Source organism: Mus musculus, chromosome 9, assembly GCF_000001635.26.
Source record: "Mus musculus strain C57BL/6J chromosome 9, GRCm38.p6 C57BL/6J".
NCBI lineage: Eukaryota > Metazoa > Chordata > Mammalia > Rodentia > Muridae > Mus > Mus musculus.
Window position 1 is genome coordinate 19032897 of NC_000075.6, and position 12025 is coordinate 19044921.

At 33.2% G+C, this 12025-nt stretch overlaps 1 protein-coding gene across 1 annotated transcript; it reads left to right on the forward strand.

Moving 5' to 3' along the window:
- The first annotated feature begins 2228 nt into the window (after positions 1-2228).
- On the forward strand, positions 2229-3164 carry Olfr835 (olfactory receptor 835). Its single transcript, NM_001012266.1, has one exon. The coding sequence runs from the start codon at positions 2229-2231 to the stop codon at positions 3162-3164; it is 936 nt and encodes a 311-aa protein (NP_001012266.1).
- The last annotated feature ends 8861 nt before the right edge of the window (positions 3165-12025 follow it).

The window sequence follows — 12025 nt, forward strand, 5'->3', positions numbered from 1 at the left end:
TAACCATGTAATGTAAAGTTCCTTAGTTAAGGTTGAGAAAGTGAGATTATATGTGATTCATTAAATAATTCATGCTTAATTCACGTTGATCCCTTTATATTTATTACAAACTCTTGTCATAAACTATTGATTTCAAGGATGATACATTGTTATAATTCTACATAACTCTTATTCTGAGAGGTGATTTTAGTCTTGGGTATATCTCTGATATTTATAATTGTCTTGATAGAGATAGTCTCTGACCTGATAATTTATCTTTCCAAATTAATGAATAAAACTTTGTATGGTAGTCTATGGCCATAATAAATGGTAAAATTTGAGTGAAGGTGATGTAAGAATAACAAGTTCTGAGCATGAATCTAAGGGATTTCCTCTTTGTGCGTATTGAGTACAACACTGCACATTCTCGACAACCACTGCCATCTTTAAAGTTAATTATTGTAACTGATTCTTACAGGTTACTTTCCAAGAGTTGTTAAAATATTATTTATAAATGTGCATGTCTGTGAGTAACACAGTGGGACTATGAAATATATACATACGTGATAAATTGATCAATTCAAAGTAGTCAGCTGTTCTATCCATATGTCCTACGGTAGGACATAGGGGTTTCTCACTTTCTTGGTGAGTTTTCCCAGCACAGATTTGTTTGTATTGTATTTAGAGCTTTGAGTCTGGTATTTAATCAAATAATCTAAGCAAAGTCAATTTTATTCTTCCTTATCATCAAGGACTGTTTCAGACAGAATCATTCATATTATCTAAACAATTTTCTTTAAAAGGTCCATATAATCCTACAATATAGAAAATTATGTCTTCAAAAGACTTACAATACTATAGTTAATTTAATATTTTTGTTTGATTTTCTGTATGCTCATCCTTTTATTTCATCCATTTTTTAAAAGAGCAAAATGCAACACCTCAGCTTATGAGAACAACTTAACAGAGAAGGTAACAAAGAATCTCATAGCTAACATTCTCCATTGTGTTTTGAAACTAACTTGTAAAGGAGAAGGGTTTCATTCTCTGCCTCTTGTAATAAAGATGAACTCTAATTCTATTTTTTAATCTTTACATAAGCCTGTCTAGGTAGTAGATGCAGTCTACTTATTGTACCTCAATTTAGAGCAATTTGAATATGTTTATAACAAAAGGTTTTGTTTGGGAGGAAAATACCAAAGCTGTAAGAGCAAGTCAGGGGTCTTAGCCTAATATGACAACACTGTATGGTCCAGATATATGAGTAATATTTTGTCAGAAAATTCAACACTTCACTTAGATAAACATTCTGACCAAAATTCTTCCAGTCACTGTTTATTTTTATAACAAGGAAAAGATTAATTTTTCCCAAATATTTTCATGAGTAAATAAAGTAATTAAATTAAATAATTCATCCACAACATGATGTGTCATTCTCATTTAACAAAAAGTCTCAACCCTTTATGAAGAACTACAAGCAACAAGGTAATGCTGAGAATGAGAAAACATCTCCAGGAAGGAGCACGTTAATTTTTTTAACCACTACCAAATGGTTATTCCTGAAAGCATAATAAGATTAACATTATATTTACTGATATGATTATATTAGTAATATATATGTTTATATGTACAATGCAAAATAATTAATAAGAAAAGGCTGTGTATTTTAAAATGAGAAAGTAGGAATATATCAGAGAATTTGAAATGAGAAAAGTAAGGTAAATATAATGCAATTAAAGGATAATCTCAAAAAATTTAAACTGGCAGATTGATATTTGGCAAAATTTTTATAAGAAAGTTTACATGATATTTGATGTTTGCTCATAATTTTGTCTGAATAAAACCTGAAATGCTTCTGATTAAAAGCAATAGATTATATTATATATAGTTTTATAGACTTTTGACAATACACAAAACCATATTGTTTTTTGTTTTTAAATCAGGAACAGATGCAATAAGAAATTCTGTGGAGGAAAAACCAAACCAAAATAAACTATTTGAATGCTATCCATTTGCTATACTAGGCCTTGTTTTTACATAAGTTACATATCTCCTCAAAATGAATCATATTACAAAGTGATCTAGATGGCCTTTTAGAATATAGGCTACTGTCTCTCATTTTTCTCATATTAAGAGTTTATTTGGAATAAATATGATTCAGTCAAATAATGTATAATTCTAACATTTTTCAATATTTAGTTATTGTTATATTTTATTTTACTCTGTATTTAAAATAGATTGTCAAAGACATGGGAGGTAAAAACCAGACAGATGTTTCTCACTTCTTTCTTCTGGGACTAACAGATGATCCAACTGTGAAGCCTGTGATCTTTTGTATCTTCCTGTTGATGTACATGGTCACCATCTTGGGAAATCTGCTTATTATCCTTGCTGTATGTTCTTATTCTCATTTGCAAACACCCATGTACTTTTTTATTTCAAATTTATCCATTAATGATATCTGCTTATCCACAACTGTCATTCCAAATATGTTACGGACTACTCAAACACAGGATCAGAGCATCAGTTATGCAGGCTGCCTTACTCAGCTTTGCTTTGTCTTGCTATTTGCTGGATTCGAAAGCTGTCTTCTTGCAGCAATGGCCTATGACCGATATGTTGCTATTTGTTATCCACTGAGTTATACAGTCATGATGAATTTTCACTCATGTGCTCTACTAATTCTCTTCTCTGTTCTCATTAGCGTTTTGAACATGGGACTTCTTGGTCTCATGGTATTAAGACTATCTTTCTGCACAAATCTAGAGATCCCCTTATTCTTCTGTGAACTTTCTCAGGTCATGAAGCTTGCATGCTCTGACACCCTTATTAATGATATTCTGATATATCTTGCAACATTTATATTTGGTGGCATCCCAATCTCTGGTATTATTTTCTCTTATGTCCAAATTGCTTCTTCTGTTTTGAGAATATCATCAGTAAAAGGAAGATGTAAAGCCTTTTCCACTTGTGGTTCTCACTTGTCAGTGACTTCTTTGTCCTATGGTTCAGGATTGTGGGTTTATATAACCTCTTCAGTTGCTATTTTACCCAAGAAGACTTCAGTGGCCTGCATTATGTACACTGTAGTCCCACAAATGTTGAACCCATTTATCTTTAGCCTTCGAAATAAGGACATGAAAGGAACTATGAAAAAATTCATCAGTAAAGTAGCTTCTCTTTGAAAGGAATGCTTTCCTTAAACTTCTGTTTGGTTTTATATATATATATATATATATAATTTAGGAATATACTGAAAGCAGGGTTTCCTATGAAAAAACAGAGCTTTATAGGAATTTAAAATTTTTATTATGTTGATGTGAACATTTTTCAATTTTAAGTACTTGGATGAAAAATTATCAACATTGATGAATTTAGAAATTATAACATGATTATTTTAATTTATGCTATTTAGTTAGTTGGAGATTCATTTTATTTTTAAGTATGTGTATATATTTTGAATCTAAATATGAGTATGTATATAGGAATATGGGTGCCAGCAGAAGGTCAAAGAAGGTGTCAGAATCTCTTGAGAATGAATTATGTATAATTCTGTATCAATTGATTTGGATGCTGGAATTGGAGCTCCAGGTTTATATAAAAGTACAAAGAGCTCATAACTATAAGCTGTATCTCTTTAGTATATATTTTTGATTTAATATTCTTTAGATATAGTTGAGAAGCCAGTTCCATTTTTCATTACCTCCTACCTTTCTGAATATAAATTAAAAGTAGCAGGTCTAAATATTTGACCAACAAAGGATTTTCTAAGGCAGAGGGAGAACAGTAAGGATAATTTGGCTATGTAGATGTACACATATGCCCATTCTCAAGGGAAATTTGGAGAAATATTAAAATAATTCAAAACTGACCAAGAATACAATGTTACTTGTGATGAAAGGCACCACTGGTACATAAAAGACATGAGCTTAACTACTTCTTCTCAGGAATACAAGAAATCATGTGAATTAGAAAAACACTCCACAGGTGGTGTGATTCTATTCATCCTCCTAATGTTTTCACTACAGTTTTTCAAAACAGATTGATAGAAAAGTACCTGCGACTAGTGACATGGGATGAAGTATGAGGTATCAGAGGACTGCGGTGCATTTTAAAACTGAAAAATGGGAAAGAAAATCAATCTTCTGCTTTCCTTGCTAAAGAAAAATGAAAGGAGAAGAAAAAGAGGAGCTAAAACTTAATGGTGTGGTGCTGCATACTGATCTGGTTAAAACTGTTGAGGTCTAACATAAGAATATAGCTGTTAGTACCTATAGTGCTGATGTTTCAATATCCACAGCTTCTCATTATTCAGACATTTCATTACCATTTGATCATAGGGGAGTATATAACCCTTGAGGAGTAACAATAAGCATTAAACAAGTATTAACTTGATTATTTAGTCATTAAGAGTTCAAGAAGATTCCCCTAATTCTGATGCATGTTTATTTTACTTTTCTTTTAGCTCCAAAATCTGGTTTCCGCTATAATTATACTTTTTTATATACATAGAGATACTCTACTAATAATCATGAAATATAGATATTTTGGGTCGGTGAAAATTCTTTATTTATCCACATAAGTAGATTTATTAACTGCAAAAATAATGTGATAACTTGGTAGACACATGCTAAAAATGATATGCTGAAGACTAACACTATGGCAGTATAATAGTACGTTGTTATTGCCTATTCTATTTAAGTGTTACCAATATGTTTGTCTGTGCATACCAAAAAGTAATATTTCATTGCTAGCAATTTATTTCATTACAGAAAATTTTGGATGTTGTATCTGTGTAAATTTGTGTATTGTGATATATATATATATATATATATATATATATATATATATATATATATATACACATATATATACACACATATATATGTATATATATATACATATATATACACACATATATATGTATATAATTTTTATTTATCTTGATTTGAAAACTCATTAACACAGCAATAATAGATTACCCATAACATCTTTCCTTTGTCAAATATAAACATTTTGTTCTCTAATCATTCAATCATTATAGGAATTTTCAGATTAATATTTTTGATTCAATAAATAATTTTTTGAAAAATTTCATCCTGTGTATAGTGTGTTTTGATTCGAACAATTTTGTATTACCTCCTTTCAGCTCCTCTCAAGATGTCTCAAAGCATTTGCCTCCCCAACTTCTTGCTCTTTTTGTTTAAATTAATGAGTCACTGAATCCAGTTAGTGTTTCCCACATAGCTGTATACCTGTGAGTGAGGAGACATTTTCCAGATGAGACATCTATTAGTGGCCACAATCCTAAGAATAATTACTATCCATCCATCAAGTATCATCATCTACCAATTATTCTTTTACTAAGAGTGGGACCTGTGGAACTCCTTTCTCTCTCATCAATTTTAGAATTTTGAGTGCTTTGACCTAATATATATGTGCAGGTAACTCAGTTGCTGGAAGTCATTATATTTATTGATTATTAATTACTTTTTAATCTATAGAGAATTCTTTTTTGAGTCTACCCATTATTGGCCTCGTATGTCAGTTATTTATATATAACTCAGTATTTTAACAAATTTTGCCATGAAAAGAAAAGTTCCTGATGTGAGTTTTTTTTTTTTCATGGATATATTTTTGTAGCTTTTTTTTTCTATATATAGCTACTATGGATAAAAGTGGATAAATCATGAAGGAGGTTATAGTAAATCAATTTAGAAATGGTTTATGTATTTTTCTTCATGGTTATATCCTTAAAAGTTCACATAAACTATGTTAAAATTTTTGTTGTTCATACTTGTCATTAAATTGATATAGTTGTTACAATTATAGACATTCTAAATACATGCATTAACACTCATTTTTGGATTTGTCTCCACTAATCAAAAATTATAATTAAACTGAAATAGTAAGTGGTACTTAACAAGTAAAATGTTTAATCTGTGCACATGTTAAAAAGATGTACTCACAAAAATAGAAAGAAGAGAATGGAAACTCACATAGTAACTACTATAGCTGTTGAAATTCAAATATGAATTATTTGCATAGTAACCATCCTATATAGTCGTTGATAGGGGCAATTACTGGTTTTAGTAGGAAAGAAGCAAAAAATAAATAAATAAAAATAAAATAAAATCAAAATAAGTAACTTAAACAAAAGGAGGGTTCAGTCCAAATCAGGGAAATTTCTCCTTTCAGTGTGGTGTATTTGCAACTCCTAAATATTGAAAGTATAGTTTCAAAAAAAAAAAGACAGAACCTCAGAAAATATGGACTGCACTCTTAGTGCCACATAATTTAAGATCAGTAAAATTGAGAATAAGAGGAACATTGAGTATAGGAATGTAGAGACAGAATCCCTATGGTATTCTGACAGAAGAAAGGGGAGAGATTAATGGAAAAACAAAAACAAAAGCAGAGAATCAAACTGCAATCAACACTGGAAACATCAGTCAGATTTTCAATACAACTATACAAGAATACGACAATCTTTGTAACATAGAAATTTTCAGAAACCCTCTCCCTCTCCCCTCCTCCTTTGTTTTAACCTGAGCTCAGGTAAAATGTGATGTAAAAAAGATCCCATCTGGCTCCAAGAGACAATTCCAATACCAGTGTCACATTCCATGGGAACACAAAGACATTAATATAAAAAAAAAACAATTTTGTAAGAGAGTTATTGATACATGTGAAAGGGAGATGAGAGATGAAAAAGGTGAAAGCAATCAGAATTTATTATATCAATATATGAAATTATCAATGAACAAGTTTAGTTAGTAAAAAGTATGTTTCCTATGAGTTATTTGACTAGAAAGTGCTGCAAGCTTACTAAGTAAATAAAGGAATGAATGAATACTAATGATTTTTTTTTACTGCTCATCAGATTGATGTCATGATTCTATTAATTTAAGTACCGTGCTATTAGATTATAAAAGGCAGAGTCTTCAGGTTAGAACTCAAGTGGAAGCTTCTTTCCTTCTACCTAGCATTCTTGGGCTAGAAAGCATTGTCCAGGCTGCTGTGGGAGAAAAGTCATCAGGGGCCATACTCAGCTGAAGGTCCTACATGCTACAATACAGAATGGATGAGCATTGTGTTCCCACTGGTGGAAAAGCAGCAAGACTATCTCTTAGAAAAACACTGCATTCTCTTTTCATATGAGGTTTGCTCTGTAGGGAAAAATTACACATGTATTGTAAGCCTGGTTAATATTCTGTAAATTTGAAAGTAATATGCACTAGCAAGTAAACTGCTACTGTTTTGCTAAAACTACATGTTGTTAAACCACATATTTTCTTATGTTGATAACCTGATAACCATAGTATAGTAAAGCTCCTACTTTGGGTCAGACAACCTTCCTTTACAGAAAGCTATAGATAATTCAGAGGATCAAAACTACTGAAACTCTTCCACTAAGTGAGTGTTTGCTCAACTATAAACAAAGCAATGCTATCAGACACTCATAGTGAAAGGAACATATCAGAGGAGAGGTTGAAAAAGATGTAAATGGCCAGAAATAGAGACTGCTACAAAATATGATTTAATGGTTATGCCATGCTGGTCACAATCATAAATTCACAACACCTCTTGCTTCATGTATGTCAACTGCACAAAAATTATAAAATTTAAGAGGAGAAACAGTATCAATTTATGGATATCATATTATAAACATGTTTGAAATTTTCAAACATAGAAAATAAAGCCTCTAAGTAGTTATAGATAGCTTCTAGAGCTAAAGAGAACAACAATGTTAACGTAAAGTTTATAGCTTTAAAACTCATCTCATGAATTCTGACAGCATCAAGAAATAAGAAATAAATAATAGAGAGGATACTGGTACAGAGGGATGCTTATTGACAGATAGTCGCAGTAAGAGTGAGCATAACCTTATAAACATAAACATGGAGGTTTTTCAAAACTAAACATGGAATTACCATATGAGTCAGTTATACATAATTCAACATACACTTAAATTTCTTTATATACCACAACAAAGATGATAACGCATCCATGTTAACTGCATCTCTATTTGTATTAGTAAGGAAAGAGTAAAAACATAGATGTTCATCAACAGATCAATGGATAATGAAATTGTGCTATACATATACAATAGAAATTCACTCAATTATAAAGAAATATGAAAATGGGAGAAAAATGAACAGATATAGAAAGAAATGTTTAAGTAAGTAATCGAATCACCGAAATGTGGATATCACATTCTTCATTGTATGCAGAACACATTATATAAAGAATGTTAATATGTATGTATACATATGCATAGACATGTTTGTGACACTGTGTGTAAATCCTGAACAATGTAGAAAGGAGACTAAGAGAGAGTAAAGGTAATAACATAAAATGGGAGGTGGACAAGAGGACAAATGTAGCATATAAAGAAGAAAGAAGATTGAGAGGAAACTGTTGTAACAAAAAAAAATCAAGTATAATAATGATGCTTGAGGAACAAGGCTAGAGGAGAATATATTAAAAGAACATGACGATGTCTAAGCCCTTATGCATTGACTTAAAGCTGCTCTACTGATAATAGCCAGAAATTGAAAACAACTTCTATGTCCCTTCCCAGAGGAATGAATGAAGAAAATGTCATACATTTACACAATGGAATATTTTTCACTGTCTGTAATTACTTTTTGTCTTTTATTTATTTATTTATACTCCAGATTTTATTCTCCCCTCCCTGGCCCACCCTCCAACTATTCCATATCCCATACCTCTTCCCACCATCCTGTTTCCACAAGGATGTTCCCATCACCCACCCTGACCCAACCTGACCACTAAACTCCCTGAGGCCTCCAGTCTTTTGAGAGTTCTTCTATGACTGAACCCAGACCCAGCAGTCCTCTGCTGTATATATGATGGGGACCTCATATAAGCTGGTGTATGCTTCCTGGTTGGTGGTACAGTGTTTGAGAGATCTCAGAAGTCCAGGTTAATTGAGACTGCTGGTCCTCCTACAGGGTTGCCCTTCTCAGCTTCATCTAGCCTTTCCCTAATTCAACCAAAGGAATCAGCAGCTTCTGTAAACTGGTTGGGTGCAAATATCTGCATCTGAGTTTTTCAGCGGCTTGTTGGGTCTTTCAGGGTGCAATCATGCTAGGTCCCTTTTTGGAGTATTCCACAACCTCGGTAATAGTGTCAAACGTTGGGGCCTCCCCTTGAGCTGGATCCCACTTTGGGCCTGTCTCTGAACCTTCTTTTCCTCAGGCTTCTCTCCATTTTCCTCCCTGCAGTTCTTTCAAACAGGAACAACTAAAAGTCAGAGTTTTGACCTTAGGATGGCAACTCCCTCCCTCACTTGATGCCTTGTATTCCTGCAGGAGGTAGGCTCTATAAGTTCTCTCTCCCTATTGTAGATCATTTAATCTAAGGCACCTCCCTTTGATTCCTGAGAGTCTCTTACCACCCTGGTTTCTGGTGTATTCTGAAGGATCCACACAACCTCCTATCTCCCAGGGTTGCCTGTTTCCATTCTTTCAGCTGTCCCTCAGAGCTTCAGTCCTTTTCCCTCACCCAATACCAGATCAACTCCCTTCCACATTTGCTCCCAGGTCCCTCCCTCTCTCCCTCCCTACTTGTGATTGCTTTCTTCTCCCTCTCAAGTGGGCCTGAAGCATCCTCGCTTTGGCCCTTCAGCTTGTGGACCTGTGTAAGTTCTGTAGAGAATATCTTGGGTATTTTGTACTTTGGGGAGGTGAATAGTCACTTATTAATGAGTAGATATCATGCACATACTTTTGGGTCTGAGTTACCTCACTCAGGATATTTTCCAGATTCTGGATATCACAAACAAGGCCTCTATGAACATAGAGGAAGATGTTCCCCTGTGGCATGGTGGGGCATCTTTTGGGTATATGTGAGTGGTATTGCTGAATTTTCAGGTAGATCTATTTCCAATTTTCAGGGGAACCTCCAGATTGATTTCTGGAATGGCTGTACCAGTTTGCAATCCCACCAGAAATGGTGTATTGCTCCTTCTTCTCCACATCCTCTCCAACATGTGAGGTTTTGATCTTAGCAATTGTGATTGGTGTAAGATAGAATCTCACGGTCATTTTGATTTGCATTTCTCTGATCACTAAGAGCTTTCAACGTTTCTTCAGGTGCTTCTCAGCCATTCAAGATTCCTCAGTTATGAAATCTCAGTTTAGTTCTATACCCCATTTTTTTTAATAAATTGGGTAGTTTGATATTTTGGCGATTCGTTTCTTTAGCTTTTTTAAAACATATTTTGAATATTAGCACTCTATCAGATGTGCGGTTAGTGAAAATTTTTTCTCAATCTGTAGGTTGCTGATTTGTCTCTTGACAATGGCCTTTTCCTTACAGAAGCTTTCCAGTGCCATGAGGTCTCATTTATCAACACTTGATCTTAGAGCATGTGCCTTTGGAGATATGTTTAGGAAATTTTCCCCTATGCCAATTTTTTCAAGGCTCTTTCTTACTTTCTTTTCTATTAGATTCAGTGTGTCTGGTTTTATGTTGAGGTTCTTGATCCAGTTAAACTTGAGCTTTGTGCAAGGTGACAATTATGGATCTATTTTCATTCTTCTACATACACACAGCCAATTAGAACAGCACTATTTGTTGAAGATGCGTTCTTTTTTCCAGTGAATATTTCTGGCGTCTTTGTGAAAGGTCAAGTGTCTGTAAGTTTATGGATTTATTTCTTGGTCTTCAATTCTATTCCTTTGATCAATGTGTTTGTCTATACACCAATACCATGCAGTTTTTAACCATTATTGCTGTGTAGTAAACATTGAGATACCTTCTTAATACCCACAAATAATATAAAATATCTTGGGATAACTCTAACCAAACAAGTGAGAGACCTGTATGACAATAACTTACAAGTTTCTCAAGAAAGGGATCAAAGAAGATCTCATAAAATGGAGAGATTTCCCATGCTCATGGTTTGACAGAATTAACATAGTAAAAATGGGCATCCTACCAAAGGCAATCTACAGATTCAACACAATCCTTATCAAAATCCCAACACAATTCTTCAAAGATGTGAAAAGAGCAATTCTCAAACTCATCTGAAAAAAAAAAAAACAAAAAACAGAAAATTCAGAATAGCAAAAACAATTCTTAACAATAAAAGATCTGCTGAAGGACCTTAAGCTACACTATTGAGAAAAAAGAAAGAAAGAAAGAAAGAAAGAAAGAAAGAAAGAAAGGAAGAAAGAAAGAGATGTCAACTTCAAGTGATTGAAATGAATGCTATCAAATTATTAAGTTGTTTGATCATTTTTAAAGCATTCATACACTTGAGATGGATAAACAAAATGAGCCAATTAATCAAAAAAGAAAGAAGGAGAGAAAGAAAGAAATGTCCAATATTTTTAGTGATAAGAGAAGTGCAAATCAAAATGACCTTGAGATTCCACCTTATACCAATCAGAATGGCTAAGATAAAAATTTCAGGTGCCAACTAGTGTTGGCAAGGATGTGGAGAAGGAGGAACACTCCTCCATTGCTGTTAGCATGCCAAACTGGTACAACCACTCTGGAAATCCATCTGGCAGTTCCTCAGAAAATTGGACATAATACTACTTGAAGACCCAACTATACCACTCTTGGAAATATACATAAAAGATGCCCCACCATGCTGCAGGGGCACATGTTCCACTATATTTTTAGAGGCTGTATTTGTGATAGTCAGAAGCTGGAAAAAACCCAGCTGTCCTACAACAGAAGAATGGATATAGAAAGTGTGGAATACTATTAAGAATGAGAATCACCTGAGTTTTGCAGTCAAACGGATGGAACTAGAAAATATCATCTTGAGTGAGGTAACTCAGATCTAAAAGGAAATGAGCATTTCTTTAGCTGCTTCTAAGCCATTTGAGATTCCTATGTTGTAAATTCTCAGTTTAGTTTTATACACCATTTTTTATTGGGTTGTTTGATGGTTTGGTGATTAGTTTATTGATTTCTTTATATATTTTGTATATTAGTCCTCCTTCAGATATGGGGTTAGTGAAGATTTTTTCCCAATCTGTGGCTTGTCGATTTGTCTTATTGA